We start from the raw sequence: 22,225 nt of genomic DNA on the forward strand, positions 1-22,225 counted from the left end.
TGCCTTCGGCAAGATCGGCAGTTCAAAACCACCCTCAGCTCTGCAGGAGAAAGATGGGCTCTCTACTCCCGGAAGATTGCAAACTCCCAGCAGTACTTTGAGACAGCATTGACTCAATGACAGTGATTTTGGTTTTTGTGTGTGTCATCCTAGAAATAATTTTCCACTTTTATTATGCAGTTAAATGTTGTAAAATCTGCATTGCATCAAGTGATTTCTCAAATCCTGTGTGAGTGTGAGATTATTTATATATATTTGGTAATCCATGTAGGCATATACATAAGGAGACCTTGGTTTGGGTTTTGGATGTATTACGTAACAGAGACGAAATAGGAACCATTTTAATGTGGCCTTTTATGGGGTTGAAACGATGAACTTGTAGATGAACATTGCTACTACCATGCTGCACGTGCTGAATGGACTTTTCTCCCCCCCCCCCCAGCTTGATTAGAATCAGTCTGAAGAGCTGGCATATGCTTGTGAACTTGAGCTTTCATATTTTCCTGACCTGCGTGGTCTTTGTGGGAGGCATCACCCAAACCAGAAACGCCAGCGTCTGCCAAGCGGTAAGTCAGTGCGAAATTGAAACAGAAAAAGATGTTTGGGAAGCGTGTGATTGCCTGTGTCCCATTGCCTCTCAAAGGAAGACTCTTTCTCTAGGGCAGGGTCTCCACCTTCCTAATGCCGCGACCCTTTAATACGGTTCCTCATGTTGTGGTGTACCCCCACCATAAAATTATTTGCGTTGGTACTTCATAAACTGTAATTTTGCTACTGTTATGAATTGGGCAACCCCTGTGAAAGGTCATTTGACCCCCAAAGGGGTCATGGCCCACAGGTTGAGAACTGCTGCTCTAAGGTTCGGTGTTTCTATTTTCTCGGAAAAGTAAAACGGGTTGCCTGGCCACTGAAACCTCTGACTTGCTCTTCCGTCAATCGATTTAACCTTCCTGGGCCTCCGTAAAAAGACCCCCGGTGGCCTACTGGGTACACACTGCTCAGCAGACCAGACCCACCAGCCCTGCCATTAGGGCAAGACTTGACTTTACTCCCATAAAGAGTTCCAGTTCCCAAAACCTCCTCTGGCCTATCGGGTCGCTGTGCCTCAGAATCGCCGGGCTCGCAGTGGGTTTAGTGTTTAGGCGCCCACTGGTAGCCGCAAGGTCCGCAGTTTGAAGCCACCATCTACTCTGAAGGAGAAAGATGGCAGCTGTCTGCTCCAGGAAAGAGTCAGTCTCGGGAGCCCGGGGGCTGTTCTCTCTCTCCTGGACCACTGTGCACTAGGGCTGCCGGGACTTGGAACTGACCAGAGAGATAACAGCGAGGGTTATGTAGCGACTTGGAATTGACTCCATGGCATGAGTCTCCGTCTCTCAGCAGTGCATTGGAGCTAACAGACTTGGTTGTTAGATCATGTGATTGCGCCTACTTTCCCCCACCCCAAAAAAGGAAAAAATTAAAAAGCTCAAATAAGCGATTAAAGATAGGTTATTCAAAATTATAGTAAAGTTTAGCCATGAGTTTTAACCTGCAGGAGTGTGTTTTCTGACGGCGTTCAGAAATGCATCCGTGAGAAAATCTTAAGGTGCCTGTGGGAAATAATTGACTTCCAGGTGAGATGATGTGTTCAGGAAGCTGGGTTATATGATGAAGGCTGCATCCAGGTTAGAAGGTAAAGAGCTGATTACATACAACCTGTGACAGGCACTTGGTGCACCTGTGCTTGCTGTAGTTGAGGAGGGCGTGACGCACTTGCTGATGAAGATCAAGGATTATAGCCTTCAGGATGATTACAACTCAGTGGGAACCAAACCAAACCAAAAGGTGGAAGTTGTCAAGGTGTTGTCTTGCTGGGATCCACAATCAAGGCTCCTGGAAGCAGCAGTCAAGTGATCATCCGTGGTATCGCATTCGGTCAGTCTGCTGTGTAAGCCCTCATTAAATTATGGAAAAGCAAGGATGTTACTTTGAGGGCTACGGTGTGCCTGGCCCAAGATGTGGTATATTCAGTTGCCTCATAAGCATGTGAAAGTCAGGCACTGGGTAAGGAAGACTGATGATTAACCAGTGCATTTAATTGTGGTCCTGCTGAAGAATACCGAGAGTATCATGGACTGCCAAAGGAACAAGCAAATCTGTCTTAGGAGCGGGTCTGGCAGAATGCCCTTTTTAAGCAAGGAAGCTGAGACTTCGAATCGGGCACTTTGGACATGGTGTCCGGAGAGGCCATCTCTGGCGAAGGATACGTGCTTATCAAATAGAAGGGCAGCAAAGAAGAGGCAGGCCCTGGACGAGATGGATGGACACAGAGGCTGCAGCACTGGGCTCAAACCTCAGAACAAGTGTGAGGGTCGTGCAGGACCAGGCGGTGTTCAGTTCCGTTGTTTGCGGTGTTTACTTCCGTTGTATGTACAGGACCAGGCCAGTGTTCAGTTCCTGTGAGTCAAGGTCAAGTGGACCGCACCTACCAGTCGCAGCAAAGACATGGAGAGATATGCCAGGCTCAAGACTTCTTCATCAGTAAGGTGGCTATTCCTCCAAAATTGATCTGGAAGTCAAATGAGATTCGCCATGAGACTCAGAATGATTTGAAGATGTATGAGAAAGCAGAGTGCCGAGGACAAGCCGGGCCCTTCTGAGAAAGCAGAGTAAAGCATGTCTCCTTAGTCGTCAGGCTCAGGAGGCCGGGCCTTTTCTGAGGGAGGAAGAGTTGAAATAAAACAGACAACTTAGAAACCGAGCCCTGCAGCCGCAGCCACGGAACAGCGGTATAAGTCAGAGGGGGTCCGTGAATAGTTATTTTTGAAGACTCGGGACAAAGATGGTCACTATAAGGTGGAGGTTCAAGAGGGCTCAGATGTCCAATCTCTCCGAACGACTCTCCCATTCCATTATCTATCAATTACCTTTCCTCTCACGAGTATTTTCCCTCAAGTCCGAGGGTTCTGTAATTCACAGCAACCTCTCTCAGAACTCAGGGCTCATGCAGTTGCAGTGGTGGGTACGCCCCAACTCCCGGGTCAGATGTCATTCTAGAGGCTTCTCCAGTCTCACGTGGGTGTAGAGGCCGACATTGTTGGGCCGGGTGGCAGGCTGTTAACTCAAAAGGTTTAGGAAGTCAGCGGATCTGATGACGTAATAGACAACTATCCCACAGGCTAAGAACCCTAGGTCAGAGTCAGAGGGGGCTGATGCCGGACCCCGAGAAAGCGCCAACTTGCCCGAATATTTCTATTTGTTGAGTGCAGACCACACCCCCGAGGGCATTAAGGAAGAGCATTGGAAGATACCTTGTCTCTCATTACCTCAACAGACAACGGGACTCCAACTGCAAGTCCACTCCAAACCACAGCAGCCTTATCTACAGTGTCTTGGGCTTTGTAAAACTGAACACAGCCTCAGTTTTTCCTGCGGAGCTGAGGGTGAACTTGAACCACCGACCTTGTGGTTATCAGTCCAACACTTACCCAACCGCGCCACCATGTCCCTTAAGTACAGGCGTAGAGACAAGGACTTGGAGTCCACCACCTGATGGAGGAGTATGGCTAGAAAGGCCTTGCCTGGCTGCTGGTATGCCGCATTAGGAGGGCAAAGAGAAGCTCTTGTGAAGACAATATTTTGTAGAAACACTCTCCTCATGTCTAAAAAGAGGGCCTCTAGAAAGAGAGACTGGCCTTTCATAAAAAATACACGAAAGGGACTTGAAAACAAGTCTGTAGCTGTTTCCCTAACATCACTCTTGTAGTTCTGAGTCCGGCGGGACTTGTTCTTCGTGGCTGCTGTCACACTTAACTGCAGGAGCTGAGAGGAGAGGGTGGAAGCATGTCGGGTTCCCGACAGACACCAGTGGCGCTAACGGGGATGCGATGTCGTGTCGCCCAGAACACCCTGTCTGATGCGTCATGCCGCCTCAGTGTGTCATCTATAGCAAACTGTGGAACCATCATGCTTACCCGTTTTTATATGCAGATGTGCATGTGTACATGGTTATCAAAATAGCACACTGATACATACTGAAACTACACACTGATCAGGATATATGAGGGGGGCTCAAAAATATATGGGAAACATGGACTTGAAAGATAGCGGGGATTTTTCTTGCTAATTTTTCGACACATAGCAAAATTACACTCTCTCAAAACTCAATGCCATCAAACCAGTGTTGACGCATAGCCACCCCTGGGGCTTTCTGAGACTGTACCTCTTTACAGGAGTAGAAAGCCCAGTCTTTCTCCCTCAGCTTCTGCTGGATTCTAACTGCCCATCATGCTGATTGCAGCCCAACATGGAACTGCTGTCACCAGGGCTCCTTGAAATAGATGCATATACGGGGACAACACTGGAGACACAATACGGGAATTGTGCCTGATCTGCGCCCACCACACCTGGGTGAAACATGAAGGGCGTGCAACAGAGCAGCAAGGAGAGCAAAACAGTGAAGTCCCTGAGGAATCCCAAAAATAGACTTCAGGGGTAGGATGTGGTACCTCATCAGTCTCAACTGCAAAACACTCATGAAGGGCAACATGTCTATTGACCTGGAACTATTTGTAGGCCTTTCTGTCGTTTGGTTTTTGTTATTGTTTCTGCACGACTATTTCCATGAGATAGGCAGCATAAACAATCCTGAGGAGCGAACAACAGCACTGATGGTTCCTTGTAAACATAGGAGAGGGGGAGGCAGGGGAAAGGAAGAGGGGAGCCAACAAACCCAGAGACTAGGGAACAAGTGATCTAAAATTGATGGCCAGGAGGGTGTAGGATTAGGATGTCTGGTGGGACTTGATCAAGTGCAATTAGCCAAGAGAAATTAATGAAAGCTGAATGAAGGTTGAACATGGTAGTGGGACAAGAAGAAAGTAAAAGGAAATAGAGGAAAGAACTAGGAGGCAAAGAGCATTTATAGAGGTCTAAATACAGGCACGCACATATGTAAATATATTCTTATGTAACGATAGGGAAATAGATCTATGTACATATGTTAAGTATTAAGGTATCAGACGGACTTTGGGCCTCTACTCAAGTACTCCCTCAACACAAGAACACTTTGTTCTAGTAACCTGGGATTCTGTGCCAGGATTGTTGAAGACAAATGGGTGCATAAGCAAATGTGAAGAAAGCTGTTGGTGCCCTGCTATTAAAAGATTTAGTATCTGAGTTCTTAAAGGCTTGAAGCTAAATAAGTGGCCATTTGGCTGAGAAGCAACAAAACCCACATGGAAGAAACACACCAGTCTGCGTGATCATGAGGTGTGGATGGGATCAACTACCCTAAACAGTCATGTTGAAGCAGACGAAGGGGAGGGCGGAGTGGAGACCAAAAGCCCATCTGTAGACAATTGGACATCCCCTTACAGAAGGGTCACAGGAAGAGATGAGCCAGTCAGGGAGCAGTGTAACACTGATGAAGCAAACATACAACTTTCCTCTAGTTCTTTATTGCTTCCTCCTCCCTGTTATCATGACCCCAATTCTACCTTACAGATCTGGATAGACCAGAACAAGTACACGGGTACAGATAGAGCTCATAATACAGGGAATCCAGTACAGATAAACCCCTCAGTACCAATAAAGAGATTAGTGGTACCATGAGGGTAGGTGAAAGGTGGGAGGAAGGTGGGGTACCGATCACAATGATCGACATTTAACCCTCCCTGTGACACCCCCCCGGGGGGGTGGGGGGGACAAGCAAAAGAAGTGGGTGAAGGTGAGACGGCGGTCAGTGTGAGATGAAAATAATTGATAAATTATGAAGGGTTCATGGCAGAGGGGTAGCGGATTGAGCTAATACCAAGGGCTCGAGTAGAAAGAGAATATTTTGAACATGATGACGCCAACGTAGCCATAAATGTGCTTGACCCAATGGATGTACGTGGGGATTGTGATAAGAGTTGTAAGAGCCCCCCATAAGATGATTTTAAAAAGAAATATACAGCCTAGTATATTTTCAGTTTCCTCCTGTGCATGAGAGTTGGACAATAAATAAGGAAGCCTGAAGCCAATCCCACGCCTTTGAAATATGATGTGATGAAGAAGAGGAAATGTTACCTGGACTGCCGGGATAATAAGCAGTGTTCTGGGAGAGGCCCAGCCACAGCGCTCCGTAGGACCGACGATGCGAGGCGTGGTTTCCTGTCCTGTGGATGTGTCATCGGAGAGGCCAGTCCCTGGAAAAGACGGCGTGATTGGCAAAGAGGAAGAGGCCGCCCGGGTCATGGATGGTCACAGTGGATGCAGCAGTGGGCACAAACAGACGACAGTGGAGAGGATGGCCCGGGCAGCGTTTCACTCTGTGGCACACGTGGCTGCTATGAGTTGGAGCCAACTTGCAGCCCCTAATGACCACACCAGTAGAGTCAGGGGCCCTGATGATGCACAGCTCTCTGCTGCTCATCAGAAGGTTGGCAGTTTGAACCCGCTCAGCTGCTCTGCGTGAGTTTCACCCTAGCGCTCTGCTCTGCTAAGTGTTATAGTCTAGGAAACCCCAGGGGGAAGTGCTCCGTCACACTGATCTCGGGAGTCAAACGTTGATGGCAGCCAGCAACAGCATCCATGTAATTCTGTCCTTCCTTCCGTCATCTTCACGGTGAGAGGTCTATGAAGGGAAGAGGGTGACCCAGATCTCATGTCGTTCCCCCTCCCGCCCTCCTTATGACGGGCTCCTCTCTATAACCATCCCTGTGTTGTGGTACTTAACTCCCCAAGGCGCTGAAGGAGAATGGAGAAGCAGAGTGATAGGGGAGAAAGGCTACTGACTCGAGGTTGGAAGAGATTCTGGTCCTGCCAGGTAATTGTTGGATGGCCCTCGAATCCCATGGCTATTTGGTGGAGGTGCTTGGCTGGATCTAATGTAGGTTACCTGGGGCTCTGCCGCTCCGTGAGTCAATCTATTCAATGGTGTAGAGTCCTCTCACCTCCTCAGGTGTCCTTTGAGATCGGTTATTGAGAGGATTGCTGCCGTGGCGGGTGGGAGGCATTGGCGAAGACTCTGATCCCTGCCTGGGAAACGTTTCCCACTTGTAACTTTCTGCAAAAGTGTTGTCTTAATCATCATGTTCACCCCACGGAGGACTTCTTGGCATGTGCTTTACCAATAACTGAAACGGAGCTTGAGAGAACTGAAACCATTTGCCCGAATCATCCCCAGGGCTACTAGGTGGGATTCGCCCCTTTCCCTCTCCACACTGTGCTGAAGAAAGGGCGGGGGCATTGGAAACAGCTGGACGTGATTTTGAATCAGCCCTGCCACTGCCTGGGTCAACATCCCGTGCACAGTCCAACCTCACTAGGCCCAGTCTCCTGTCAGTAGCTCAAGGTTAACAGCACGGACTGAATGGTGCTGCAAGGCGGGGAAATGGAATCACAGAAAAAACTGCCCAATGCCAGTTTTTGGCACCAGATAATTCATATCTGTAGTAGTATGCATTCAGTAATGGAGTCTTGATGTTTTTTTTCATTTCTGTATAGTCGTATGTATTTGTCATCTGTTGATCATATGTATCAGTCATGTACTCAACTCATCCTAAAGGTGTCTTTTGCACACCAGCTGTCTCAGGTTGATTAGTGGTTATGAGAGAATTGGTTCAATGCCTGGTCTCAACTCTGTGAGCGAATTTAGTTAGGTAGTTGGGGATGTGTGAGCCCGTCGTTATTTCTAGGGTAGCTATGAGTTAGAATCAACTTGGCGACAGTGAGTACTGTGTGCATGTGTGTGTGTGTGTGTGGTGTTTATGTAAAGCAGGCCATTTCTAGGTAATTATTTTAGACCCACATTACAGTTGTGAGAACCGGTGTCCCTGACGCAAGTTGACCTTTCTTAAACGAGAACCTGCAATTACTTGACCATTTATAGACTCTAGGCACAAGATGACTTATTTCTAGACTGTTTATAGAATTTCCATATGTACCTTCAATTTGTTTGCAAACCCATGCCACAGTGATCCTGGCTGGGTGGATGGATGGGGAATGTGAGCCTAAGACGAGGCGTGCCCTCTGGGCAGGGCCCAAGCCCCCCATTTTTCCAGGTTTCCTGGTGTGTGTGGTCTTTAGGGTTCAGTAGCTTTATTACCAGGAGATACCAGACCCCCATGAGTCCATCCTTGGAAATCAGTATCTACCAAGAGGGAGCCCATCATGGGACATCAGAAATGTCATAGAAAACACTTCCAAACCCAAAGATCAAGTTTTCTCCTTTAGCTCAAAGCCGGGAAAGTTCTCCACCTTGCCCTCCTTCTAGGGTTTGAAGATATTTTTAACTTACCTGTTTTAATCTCTCCTCCTTTTAACCTCTACCTCAAGGAAAACCCCCAACAATAATATCGCCTGCCATTTGAGTCAATATCAGGGATTTCCCCGGAATATTACTGGTTTCTGTACACCAAAATCATTTGTACTGCTTTTATTTACCGTGCTTGGTGAGACTTCAGGTAGCTCAAAGGGCGTTTTGTGATTTTTGTTTTACTTTCTGTCCATATATTCTGCTTTTACAGTATAGTCAGCAAAACTAGCAGGAACCAAGGAGCCAGCTGCTTCCTGGACAGGATTAACTTTGTCTTATTGTTTTTTAGTGGTCCAAACTGGACCCAGCGTCTCAGGAAGTTCAGGGCCCTGGGAAGATTGACTATGGATGGACTGGGGCAGTGGAAGTTTTGTTGTGGTTCCCCTGCAAAATCAGAACTTGGGGCTCTGATGTTGACGTGGTTTCGCTACAGATCAGTGTTTCGAAAAAGGGACTCTGTTAGGCTGTCGGAGTGTTTGTGTTGCTGACGTGTTCGATCATATCCATCAGTTACACTTTCTTGGCATTATTCGCAGGCCAGGCCTTTAGGAGGAGAAGTTCTTCCCCGAGCTTTTCCTTCATAGAATTTTACTTGTATTGGTTACCAAAGAAGACACAATCAAAGACAGAACCAAGACTGACAGACGGACGAAGGCTGGGTTATCGTCTCGGGAGCTCCCGTACCACATGCAAGCTTTCTTCTGAAGACTGGTTTTACCGTTCTCTTAGCCCACTCAAGTCTTCACCTGGAACGTCATCGTCCCCTAGACTGGCTTCCAATGCAAGTCAGGTGATCACTGCGCCACTGAGGTGACAGCTTCGGCGCTTTTGAGCACCGGTTATCTTCCGGTCACGTGGGCCATGGGAGCCCCTGCAAACGCCCTCCCGGTAAAAGAATTTTCCTGCTTTTCTCATGGAGAAGCTTGATTTCCGAGAGGTGACCTGATGTCTTCCAAGCCAGACTCCAAATAGGGAATCATGGCAGAGATGTCATCCTGAGGCTAAGGATCAACCCAAATCCAAACTCCCTGTCATCAAGCAAGCCTACACTGCAGGGGAGAGCTGCCCCGGTGGATTTCCAAGACAGTCACTCTGGACGGGAGTCTAACACCTCAGCCTTCTCCGTCATGGTGGCTGGTGGATTCGAACTGCCACCCTTGTGGTTAGCAGCCTGAATGTGGAACCACTGTGCTAGCAGGCTCCCCAGTATACGGAGTACTAAATAGTGCTTCTGGTGGTTCAGTTCTGGGCAGTGAGTTCCAACTCCTGATGAGCCCCATGCACAAGGGAAGGAAACCCTGCACCCTCCTCACAGTGGTTCTTCTGTTTGAGCCCCTGCATCCGTCTGTCCTGCCGAGTGCTTGGCTCTTTTCCACTGCCCCTCTACTCTACCAAGCATGATGCTCTTCTCCAGGAACTGGTCTTTCCTGACAACATGCCCAGAAGTTTGCGTGGCGAAGTCCCGCCACCCTCCCTTCCAAGGCGCATTCTCGGTGTACTTTCAAAACTGGTTTGCTTGTCCTTTTGGCGGCCCATGATCCTTTGGATTGCCTTCTCCAGAATCCCTGCATAAGTTCCTCGGTTTTCCTTATCCAATGTCTAACCTTCACATGCATATGAGGCAATCAAGAATATCATGGTTTGGGTCAGGTGCGTCTTAGTTTTCAAAGTAGCATCCCCACTTTTCAACTCTTTAACGGTGTCTCCTGTGGTAGATCTTCCCAGTGCAGTGTGTCATTTGACCTCTTGATCTCAGAGCACTGTTTCTGTTTCCAAGTTAGACGAAATCCTTGGGAATGTAAATCTTTTCTCCACTCACCACGATGTTACTTGTCAGTCCAGTTGTGAGGGTTTTGTTTTCTTTATTTGGGTTGTCATCCACACTGAAGGCTGCCATCCTTGATCTTCATCAGGAGGGCCTCAAGTCCTCCTCACTGTCACCAAGTGTCATGTGCACATCACAGGTTATTAATAAGCCTCCCTTCTAATACTGCCACCTCATTCTTCATTTTGCATGCATTTAGGCGGTTATTCCATGTCAGAGTATGTTTAGATTATTTCAAACGAGGAAAACAATTCTTGAAATGTTGTGCCTCTGGGTTGACAGATAGCAGGGAACACATGGATCCCAGATTCAACACCTGGCCGAATTTCACTCCAGAGTCACTTTGCTTGTCTTGTTCTGAACGATAAGAAACCTGAATAAGAACTCAGGACATTTCATTGGTGTGCTGTGACTTTGTGTACTACTTGCCTGTGCAATGAGATTAAATGGCCTAGCCCTTCAACTCGTGTACACGAGCCCAACCAAATCCCCAACCTTGCCTCATCCTTTTTTTATGAATACACATAATATACCTGTCCATTTCCCTATAAGGCTGAGAAACTCCAGAGAGGCGGGGAGTCAGATGTGAGGAAATATTCTTCTCGCTCCTATAAGGATCTACATATAACCTCCTCCCTAAGGGTTGGACAACAGAAAAGTGGGTGAAGGGAGATGTCGGACAGTGTAAGATATGGAAAAATAATAATTTGTAAGTTATCAAGGGTTCATGAGGGAGGGGGGAATGTAGAGGGAGAGGGAAAATGAAGAGCTGATACAAAGGGCTCAAGTAGAAAGCAAATGTTTTAGAATGATGAGGGCAACAAATGTACAAATGTGCTGGGCACAATGGATGGATGGATTGTGATAAGAGTTGTACGAGCCCCCAATAAAATGATTAAAAAAATAAATGAGGTGGGTTCTGTCACCTATAGTGTATGACGTTACCTCAATGAGGACCATGTACTGGACTCTCTATTGTCTGGGAGCCCGTCCAGCGGTAAATTGCAGGTCCTGTGTCCGTATGAGTAACAAGCCCAGCCCTCCCGTTTCCAGATACTGGGTCGCGTATTGAGGTGTGCGGTCCTCTATTACACGTTTGTGGGAGTGCTTTGTTTCGTGAGCAGGAAGGAAGTGTAGATTTATACCTGAACACTGTTTTCTTCTAGACGGTTTAAAGGTAACCACTGTTTGCTTTGATTTGCTTTAGTGGGAGCCGTGCACTTAATAAACTCTGGTGGCACAGGGGGTTAAGCATTGCCCTTCTACTGATGCAAAGGGGAATTCTCTCCCCAGCCCCGCCTCACTTTCCCCTGTCTCTCTTTCAGTTTATTTATTCCTAAATCTTCTCTCTAGGTTGGAATCATTCTTCATTATTCCACTCTTGCCACAGTGCTCTGGGTAGGAGTCACCGCTCGGAATATCTATAAACAAGTCACGAAGAAGGCTAAACGATGCCAAGACCCCGATGAACCGCCGCCTCCTCCAAGACCAATGCTCAGGTACTTGACTTCGTTGTTTCCTGCCTTCTCTGGCTGTGGAGTAAATAATTGGCGCGCTTTAGTGAAAACATGGCCACGAATTGTAGCAGGGAAGCTTGGGTGAGTGCTTGAGAAGAAGAGTGGACGCCGCAGCCTAAGTGGCCTCTGCCGCCGGGAGGTGTGAGCTCGCAGTCAGGTTCTTGTACACCCTGGGGGCCCTCCTCCTCTCCCCTGGGATGTGCTGCCGCTGCTGCCGCGTCGAGTTGCCATGAAGGGTGACTGGATTAAAAGGTAACCATAGACTGGACACTGGAGAAATGCTGCCTTTCCTTCTTTCCGTCTTCTCTTCTTTTTTCCTCCCATCTTTCCTCTCTCCCTTCCTGCTCTTCTCCCTCCCACCCCTTCCTGCCTGCCTGCCGTCGATTTTACAGATATTCTCGACAAAAGACAAAACAGGTTTTGAGTGATGCCACTCCTACTTACAATGATCAAACAAAAGATACACAGAGTCTAGTGGTGAATGAGTAGAGATAATTGAACCCAAAGCTTATTGAATACCTGATCTGAAATGCATGAAATCATAAAGCCACGTGTTGGCTGCTAACCACAAAGTCAGCAGTTTGAAGCCCCCCTACACTTCTCTCCCGATCAGTGAGGCTCTGTGTCTGAAAAGAGTGACCGTCTCGGAAGCCCACAGAGGCTGATCCACCCTGTCCTGTAGGGTTGCCGTGAGTCAGAATGGACTTGGTGGCCGTGAACTTGGCTGATCCAGGCTGAGTTCATCTTAAATGGATTTACAGGCGTATCTCGTCTGGGTACACTCAGTCATTCTGTCTTTCCCAAGTTGAAGCAGGTCGGCCGACACCCTTACCCAACAGCACACACTCACTTTCTGCCTTCTCGTGCCCATTTTGTGGGTTCTCGCCGTGTCTCAATCTTTCCCATACTGCTCTTGCGTGTTCCGTAGACGGCATTATCTTTACGTGCACCGAGAAATCCGCGCTCTATGGCGTAGCCGGAAACCATACATTTATCTCCGAGGTCCGTTTGTGCCCCTGGAAAGACCCTATCACCAAGTAAGATCAGGTCACAGGTACCAAAGCTTAAGGTTTCCCTGTCTTATTTCTGTGTGTGCGTGCAATTCAACTTAGTCCACATCTTTCTACTTTACTAGCCAAATAAATATGAGAGAAAGAGCTAAAACCACAGTGGGGCATGTTACTCGGTCTGTCCACTAGGTGGCAGAAGCAGATTAGATTTCTTCAGCTCCTAGCCAGAACCAGACCTTGTGATTAGGAAAAATGAAATATTATAGGAGCCCAAGTCAAACAGATGTTATCATTTTAAAGGGAGCCTCCAGAAGTTAACTCCAGTAATCTCTGATTGGAATAACAGTGATAATAATAATCATCATCTTCAAGGGATAGCTCCTAAAGCGCTGGCATCTCGTGTTTCTCACACTAAGCAATTGTCCTGATGACCCATGAGCCCTCCTCCCTCCCTCCCCCTCCCAGGTTTTACCTGATTGGCGGCGGCATCCCCGTCATAGTGTGCGGTATCACGGCAGCAGCTAACATCAAGAATTATGGCAGCCGGCCAAATGCGCCCTAGTGAGTACGCTACACTCGCCCTCGGTCTGCCCCTGACGCTTCTCCTCGGGGCATCTCAGTTATGTGTTGGGCTGTGATCTGCAAGGTCAGCAGTTGGAAGCCACCAGGATGGGCGGGAGAAAAACAGGGCTTCCTCTTTCCATAAAGAGTTCCAGTCTCGGGAACCCACAGGGGCTGTCCTGTCCTGTACTCAATGGTCGCTATGAGTTGGCATCAACTTGATGGCAGTGAGTTTGGCTTTGGGTGGTGCCGGAAAGAGCCTTGGTGGTGTAAGCATTGGATTGTTAACCACAAGGTTAGTGGTTCAACCCCACCAACTGCTCTGTGGGAGGAAGAAGAGGATGTTTGCTCTCGTACAGATTTACCGCCTTGGAATACCTGTGTAAGGTCGCCGTGAGTTAGAATTTGCCTAAGGGCAGTCAGTGGCAGTCTTTGAGGTTTAGGGGTGCCGTGATTAAAACAATCAACTGCTAACCAAAGGTCAGTAGAACGACCTCACCAGCCACACTGGGGGTCTTCGTCTGTCAAGATGCACAGCCTTGGAAACCCTGGAGGCCAGTCTATTCTGCCCATAGGGTTCCTATGGGCTGAACTGGAATCGGCTTGAGGGCAGTGGGATTGTTTTGGTTTGTTTGTTGCAAGCAGCCTGGCGTGCCAGGAACGCAAACCAAACTCACTGTCATCGACCCTATTAGACAGTCCAGACTGCACCCTTTGAGGGTCTGAGGCTATACCTGTTTACAGGAGTAGAAAGCCTCATCTTTCTCCCAAGGAGCGGCTGGTGGTTTCAAGCTGCTGACCTTGGCGATGGCAGCTCAATGCTTCACCACTAGACCACACCAGGACTCTTGCAGTGGTTCCTGCTAGGCTGTTAATGGATGGAAAAGATGGCTGTACGAACTCACTGTGCAGGAGAAAGCCGTGTGCTTCTGTAAAGATGGCCGCTTTGGAAACCCCGTGTGGGGCAGTGCCCCTGTGCCCTGTAGGGTCGCTGTGAATGAGAATCAGCCTCATCGCAGTGGGTTTAAGGTTTGCTCCAGGAGACCTGCGCACACAGTGAGTGGCTAGACACTTGGCTGCTAACTGGAAAGCTGATGATTCAGACCCGCCCCATAGATGCACGGGAGAAAAGACCTGGCTATCCGCTCCCGTAAAGATGACCACCCGAGACCCACAGCGGGGCATGCTCCTCTATCCCCCTGGGTTGGCTAGGAGTCAGTCGGTACGACAGAATGCAGGGGTGGGGCGGCGAGCCTATTGCTACTGCTCACCGGGTCCATTGGGTTGGTCACCTCTGAGCTGCCTCCGCGTTCTCTCCTAGCTGCTGGATGGCGTGGGAACCCTCCCTGGGAGCCTTCTACGGCCCGGCCAGCTTCATCACCTTCGTGAACTGCGTGTACTTTCTGAGCATATTTATTCAGCTGAAGCGCCACCCCGAGCGCAGGTACGAGCTGAAGGAGCCCACGGAGGAGCAGCAGAGGCTGGCGGCCAACGAACATGGAGACGGGGCTCAGCAGGACTCCATGTCCCTGTCCCTGATTTCCACATCCGCCCTGGAGAATGAGCACACTTTCCAGTCCCAGCTCTCGGGGGCCAGCCTCACGCTGCTCCTCTACGTCACCCTGTGGATGTTCGGGGCCCTGGCCGTGTCCCTGTATTACCCCTTGGACTTGGTGTTCAGCTTCTTTTTCGGGGCCACGTGCCTAAGCTTCAGTGCCTTTCTCCTGGTGCACCACTGCCTGAACCGGGAGGATGTTCGGCTTGCTTGGATCATGACCTGCTGCCCGGGCAGGAGCGCGTACTCCGTCCAAGTCAACGCGCAGCCTCCCAGCTCCAGCGGGACCAACGGGGAGGCGGCCAAGGGCACCAACAGCAGCGCTGAGTCGTCGTGCACCAACAAGAGCACGTCCAGCTTCAAGAACTCCTCCCAGGGCTGCAAGCTGACCAACCTGCAGGCGGCCGCAGCCCAGTGCCACTCCAGCCCCCTGCCTCTCAACTCCGCGCCGCAGCCGGACAACAGCCTGACCGAGCACTCGGTGGACAACGACCTCAAGATGCACGTGGCGCCCCTGGACGTCCAGTTCCGGGCCAACGTGCACCCGAGCCGCCACCATAAGAACCGGAGCAAAGGCCACCGGGCCAGCCGGCTGACGGTCCTGCGCGAGTACGCCTACGACGTGCCGACGAGCGTGGAGGGCAGCGTGCAGAACGGCCTGGCCAAGAGCCGCCCGGGGGGCGACGGGCACCCGCGGAGCCGGCGGGCCTACCTGGCCTACCGGGAGAGGCAGCACAACCCGCCCCAGCCTGACAGCAGCGACGCGGGCAGCTCGCTGCCCAAGAGCGGCCGCCACGGCGAGAAGCCCGCGCCCGCGGGCGCCAAGCGGGACGCGGTCCGGAAGCCAGGGGTCGCCGAACTGGGCGGTCAGCAGAAGTCCTACGGCCTCAACTTGGCCGTTCAGAACGGGCCCGTTAAGAGCCCCGGGCAGGATGGGGCCCTGCCCAGCGCGGACAGCACGGGCAACGTGAGGACGGGGCTGTGGAAACACGAAACCACCGTGTAGCCAGCCCGGTGGGCGGGCGGGCGGGCGGGCGGCGACCGTGGGAACTCCGCTCGGCACACGCTCCTCAGCGAGAACGCTGCACACAGAGCCTTGGATTCGGAGAATCAACTGCTACGTTTCGATTTTACTGATTTTTATACTCTCACCCCCACCCCCAAGGTTGCTTTTGTTTAATGATTTTTAAAAAAAGAAAACAAAACAAAAAAAAACACCCCAAACAACAACCCTTTAAAGCATGACTTTAGTTGTCCAAACATCAGCCAGGACACCTTGGCAATCCAAAAACTTCCCAGAATCTGTTACACCCCGTTAACGGTTCAGGCTTGGGGAATCCAACAATAAATAGGTACCGATTGTTGTGTTGATTTCAACAGTTTTATATTTTGGAAAGTATGTATTTAGCCCGACCTTGGTGAGGTTTGTGTGCTAGGGAGACACAGAAGTGAACTTACATGTAACGTAGTTAGCAGGTGTTCTACAGGGGGATATGTCATTTAATGCAAAGGTGTATTGGCTTGGTGTGTCTCATAAATACAGTTTTAAAATAACATTTTTGTAAAAAGAACTCACAGAAGACCTAGTTTGTAAGTAGCCATGCCTGAGAAGCTTTCCCTAAATGACCATGCTTAAAAAAAAAGTTTTATTGATATATAATTCTTACATCGTACAATTCAATCGTTCAGTCATTAAAAAGAGCTGTACAGTCATCGCTACAACCGATTTTAGAACATTCTTTGCTTTCTTGTACTCATTGCCATTAGCTCTCCGTTTTCCTCTGACCTCCCATGGTGTGCCCCAAGAAACCATTAATCCTGTTCCTGCCTCTGTGGATGTACTCTCCTGGATGTCGTATCCAGAAAACCATCCAAACAAAACCCGGCAGCAGTAACAAGGTAAGACAGGAGAACCTCAGTCAGAAGGGAAGCAGGCAATATTAAAAACTAGAACAAGTGTAAAATGAGTCAAGGGCGATCAACTGATGACGATGTTAAATGCTCACCTAACGAACTCTGCAGCAACCCACTTTCCATGCAAGGCTCTCCGCATGCGTTCCGCTGTATCCCTTTAACACGGTGATGTGGGTAACTCGTGGGCTTCTATTCCGGTTTAATGTTCTTGGGTGCTGTGGTCACACCGGCACCTGCATTATCCTTCGGTGTGAATGGAAAGCTACCATGCAAGGTTTCCATCCATTCACGCTGGCCTCTTTCATGGTGGCTGCTGCCTTGTTCTGACGCAGACACATTGCCACCGAGGCCCATGCTACAGTGCCGAGACTTGCAGTTCCATTCTGCATGGCAGCTAGGGCCCCAAGTTGAAAGGTGTGACTGGTTGTTGAGGTTCCTCATGCCCCCTTGACCCCGACTCTTATCTAGCCCCAGCCCGGAAGCTCTCTGGGACTCATGCTAGAGCTATCTGGGAGCTAAGCTTGGTGCGGCCCTGACGCCTTTAGGTATTCCCTAACCTCCGACGGGAAAGGCCACACCTGGAGTGCTGGCCAAGCTTCACTCTGTTCTCCGAAGCAGCCTGAGGGGTGCCATAGGAGAGCATGATCCAGAAATACATAGTTGGGAAATGCTAAGAGAATGAAGGAGCTTATCTTGATAAATCGTCAAAAACCAGAGAGTGACGGTTTACTTCAAAAGCCATTCACCGATCCTCCACAAGGGTGTGAACGTTCCCGTCTCATGGGATACTTGGAGATGATTTCCTTGGGAATAATCAAATGAATAGTGCTATTGTAGCATCTCTCTAGGTGATGGTTTTAGTTTTAGAGAAAATTCCCTTTGGTGGGGATAACAAAGATTAAAAAAAAGACCCTTCTTGCATTTACATAACGGGGGCCCATCGATGACAAGCATGGTTGAGAGCTTGAAATGCTGACAGTTCAAATTTAACCAGAGGCACCGCACAAGAAAGGGCTGACAGTCTGTTTCTGAAGGTCGCAGCCTTGACAACCTGACAGACCACGTTTATTCTGGTACCACCTGGATTCTAAATTGACTTTGGGTTGTCTAGTGCTGCCTAGCTCTGGGTCTCCTGGTAAGTTTAGAAATAACCTGCGTATGCTCATAGGACATGGAATGAGTAGGTACTTATTTCCGTTTTTATCTTTGTTAATTGGGCATCCCTTATCCAAGGTTTGACCCATTTCTCTGACCCACTGGTCCACGCTGTGCATGGAGAGAGAACTTAGTTCCTCCTTTTCTTTCCCCCACCTCTCCTTCCTGGCCACTCAGTAAGCATTTATCAATTTAAGCACAACTTTCCATAAGTGACAAAGAAGAAGAGGGGGTAAAACAGTTTTTTTAAATGATCATAAAGGAAGCCAAATGCTCGAAAAACATGAAGATCCCACTTAAACATCAGAGCTTTCAGAACTCATAGAAAGTGATGGCATAATGTAGTGTCTACTTAGCTTTCGATTGCTGAAACTTGGATGCTTGTGTGTGGGAAGTGAACACCGTCTCTTCTGTGTCATTTAAGATGTGTGGTGGACTTCTCTATTTCATGGAATCCTAATGTGTGAGGAGACTTCCGTGTGCTAAGAGTTCACCTTATTCATTTTGAGAAAAATAGGAAACAGAGCCCAAAGAGTTAGTGAATGGTGGCCATTCCCGGGAGGTTATGCCACATGCAGGACTTGGCCCATTTTTTTTCTGATGCCGGGCCGATTAATACTTAGGTTTGCTCAGACAGGGAAATCTTGATTGTTCAAATGAACTCATGCCCAAATGTAAGAGATATCGCTGGCATGGCTGTGTCTACTCGCTGACTGAAGATTGATTGTGTCTAGGAAGACATTCCGTACGAAAGTCATGCTCCCCAGGACCAGATGATGCGCTTGTGTCATCAAAGTCCATCTATTTATCAAATGGAGGAAAAATGTCAACGCTGGTCCCAATGGACAGTTTCTGTACAGTTGGTTCCGTGGTTTACTTAGCGTTTTCAGTGTCAGCTTTGCTCTCTGGTGGTCCTGTGCCCAGCGTTCTAGTTTCCCTGCCACTTTGACATCTTTGCTCTAGAATAATCGTTGACCGTAATCGACTATTTCTGCTCCGTCTGAGAAAGTGTGTAACTTTCTTTCATGAAACATACGCTGGAGTACTCCCCAAAGTTGGAACATGTTTTTTTTCAAAGCTATGTATGTAATTTTTTTTTTTACAAAGCAACCTTATCCTCTTCAAAGAACTCTCCATTACACATACTACATTTGTCAAATTTGTGATTCGATTCTTGGAAACATTTTTCAAACTCATCCGTTTTGGATGGCTGACAGCAGCTCCTTTGTTTTTTTCTTCACCTCTTCTGTGTCATCAAATTGCTATCCTTTTGTGCCCCTCTTCATTTGCAGAAACAAAAATGTTGCATGGGGCAAAAGAGGCATGCTGGCTTTGTTTTTTTTTGCCCCAAGCTGGCACACTGAGATGGCTGCACGAGCAGGTGCATTGTCGTGGTGGCAAAACCAGTCCCCCTTCTGCCAAAATTCAGACCTTTGTGTCACATACTGTTGCGCGGTCTTTCCAGAACCTCCAGATAGTTTGATTAATAGTCTGCGCTGGTGGAATGAACTCCAAAAGCACCAAGAATCGACATTTTTGTCTGGTCAGGAAGCTGACAGACATACAAAATGAGGTTTGTCATCAACTGATATTTCACCTTTTTTGAAACGAGAAAACTGCTCACAGACTGAGTTTTTCCCATAGCACTGTCCTTGTAAGCTGTGTTCAACATCACAACAGTTTCGGGGCATTTTTCCAAGCAGGAAACAACATTTCAGAGCTGCACGCTGTTCTCTTATATTGGCCATCACCAAAAACGAGGTTCCAGTGAAACTTTTTACAAAGCAATTCACTGGGACCAGAGTGAACCTTCCCAGGCAACGCCACTGGGTGCACTAACTCAGAATCACCCGACGTTCGTCTAGCGGGAAAAAGATGTACTCTGCTGGAGCTCTCCCCCCCCCCCGGGGGGGTGGATATTCCCTCATAGCACAAAACTGGTCCCAAGAAGGTGGAGGTTAAATAGTACCCCAAATGGCCCACCTTTCCTCCCTGCTGCACCCCTTGTGACATCAACCACCATCTTCTCCTGTCTGCACTCCCGTGCAGCCCAGGGTTCGGCCGTGAGCTGAAAGGGCCACTCAGAACACTGTAAGGTAAGTGGCTCCACCCTTGGTGGGTGCTGGTCAGCCCCAGATCACAATTTTCATGTCCATCAGGTGGATCCTCCTGATCCCCGAGACCTTGGAAACTGGCCAAGTCAGGGTAGGTGTGAAGCATCCCTCAAGTTCCACATAGCAGAGCTTCAGAAAAGGCAAACTCGATGCAGGATCCATGAGTGCTTTCTACTCCCAGCTCCTGCTAGTAGTGAGTTCCCCTCTCTTCAAAAGAAAAAAAAGAAACACCCAAACTTAAGCCAATGCTGATTCATAAGGACCCCATCGTGAGTTTCCAAGACTGTTTACAGGAGTAGAGAGCCCAGTGTTCCTCCCCAGGAGTGGCTGGTGGTTTGGGACCGTGCGGATTGTAGCCCAATCTCAGAGGGCTTAGTTTATACCCGGCAGGAAGGCAATCACCAGGAATCCTGTCAACAATTACAGGTGAGTCCTATCAGCGCCCCCACTACCCCCCATACCTCCTTACCCAGACCCAGGAAGGAAAAGGTCATTTGGTGGGAGACTTAGACTGGAAGAGCCGAGTAAATTCACTGCTCCTGTAAGTATCGTTTAAAGGTCATTAGGATGAGCATAAGTAAAATTTACCTGCTGTTAAAAACAAAAAAACGACAGCTCAGAGGCTTAACCCAATAAAAGTTGCCCTCTGGTGTGAATGTTACTTTCCTTGCAGCTCTCTAGGGGTCTCCCTTCTGCCACCTGCACTGTTTGGTGTTTGTGCCTCTTTTAGGTCCTCTCCAACAGTACAGGTTAACCCCGGTGCTCGATCGCGTCAGTACTTGACATAATCAGATTTTCACTCGAAATGTCGAGAAAATTTTGCATCGGAGCTCAAACAAAACATGGGAATCCCACCGGACACACGTGATTTTTGTAAAGAGAAGTAGTTCGTGGTTCGGTCACTCCGTGTTAGTTGACGTTGTCAGTGTGCTTTGTTTAAACCTTTTGTGGCTGTGTTCCAAGTGTTTTTGCTTTAATTTTTTTTAGGTTTTGTGGCTTTTTTGTACTTTTTAGATTAAAAATATGGGTCCTAAGAAATTTTGAAAATCATAATGATAAGGAACTGGTTAACCGTGTTTTTGATATTGTTGATTAATTTAGTAAACCCTTTTAGAAAACAGTTCAGGAAACTCCAACAGCAGACCACAGGAGACAGATTTTTTTTTTTTTTTAAGAGAAAGCCAACCAGGGCTGAGGTCGTGCTCATGATCAAGAGCCAGCATGGAGGAAAGTCAACTCTATGGCACCTGGCACACAGTAAAAATGGAACCCTCATCTCATGAACAATTCCAGAGGACACATTCTAGAGCCCAAGCCAGGACTGAAATGCTCCCTGTCATTTATCCCGAAGTGTGGGTGGATTTCTTCCAGTTGATCGAGCCCTCGGAGAGTCTCCGCTTAGTGGTGATCTTGGCTGTCACTGCCTTTCTAAGCATCCAGACCTCTTGCCTTGTTCCTATACCGCTGTTACAAGCCACCACCCCCTGTGCCCCCTCCACCCCCCCGTTAGGCTGGGTCTTCTAGAGAAGTAAAATCAGAGACACTTGTATGAATGGACATAGAGAATTATATGAAGAAATGGCTCCCACAGCTGTAGAAGTGGCTAAGTCCACTCTGGTTCAAGTTTATGGTCAAATAAAAGCTGAAGACTTATGACACCTACAGGTGCAGGGGGTGATGAATACACAGCAAAAGCACAAAGCAAGAAGAGAGCGCACAGGCGAACTTCAAACGGGGCCAGTTCAATGACCCTCAGACCCGTTGGAGGGCCAGACTGGTTTTAAAAATAACTATGAGCATATTCCTATGCACACTGCACATATCTTATTTTGAAGTTAAAAAAAACCAAACGGGGCAAAATCGCCCAGCGGGCCAGATAAATGTCCTTGGCGGGCCGCATGTGGCCCGCGGGCCCGTAGTTTGAGGACGCCTGGGCTAGAGGATGCCAAGCTGATTGAACCTGAGATTAGCAGTCTGAACACAAGATCAGCAGATGGCTCCTACGATAGGAAGGAGGTATCAGAGGAGGCTGACAAACCAGATGTAGCATCCAAACCCAGCAGCAGAAGTCAGCTAGCTCCACACGCTGTCCGTTCATTCTAAGAGTCGGTCACACAATGCAACCTCCCTCAATCATAGCGAGTCTGTATCCAGATTGAGGGCATCTATTCTCCCCGCAACTGGTTGGCTGCTTCAGGGGATTCCATCATGGAGTTGATTCCACTCTAAGATCATATCCTAGGAAAATCTTGGCCTATCCAAGTTGACATATGACCTAACTATTACACCTTCCTAA

General features: G+C 48.6%; 1 protein-coding gene across 2 annotated transcripts in view; it reads left to right on the plus strand.

The window, feature by feature from the left end:
- ADGRA3 (adhesion G protein-coupled receptor A3) overlaps positions 1-16,317 on the plus strand; it is a 127,673-nt gene extending 111,356 nt beyond the window's left edge. For both annotated transcript variants that reach the window (XM_075544479.1, XM_075544480.1), the window contains exons 16-19: positions 443-566; positions 11,457-11,602; positions 13,096-13,191; positions 14,513-16,317. In XM_075544479.1, coding sequence (XP_075400594.1) covers positions 443-566; positions 11,457-11,602; positions 13,096-13,191; positions 14,513-15,752 — 1,606 coding nt within the window. In that variant the 3' untranslated portion in view covers positions 15,753-16,317. The remainder of the gene's footprint in view (positions 1-442; positions 567-11,456; positions 11,603-13,095; positions 13,192-14,512) is intronic.
- Positions 16,318-22,225: the final 5,908 nt, after the last annotated feature.

The sequence above is a fragment of the Tenrec ecaudatus genome, chromosome 3 (genome assembly GCF_050624435.1).
Source record: "Tenrec ecaudatus isolate mTenEca1 chromosome 3, mTenEca1.hap1, whole genome shotgun sequence".
NCBI classification, from domain to species: Eukaryota; Metazoa; Chordata; class Mammalia; order Afrosoricida; family Tenrecidae; genus Tenrec; species Tenrec ecaudatus.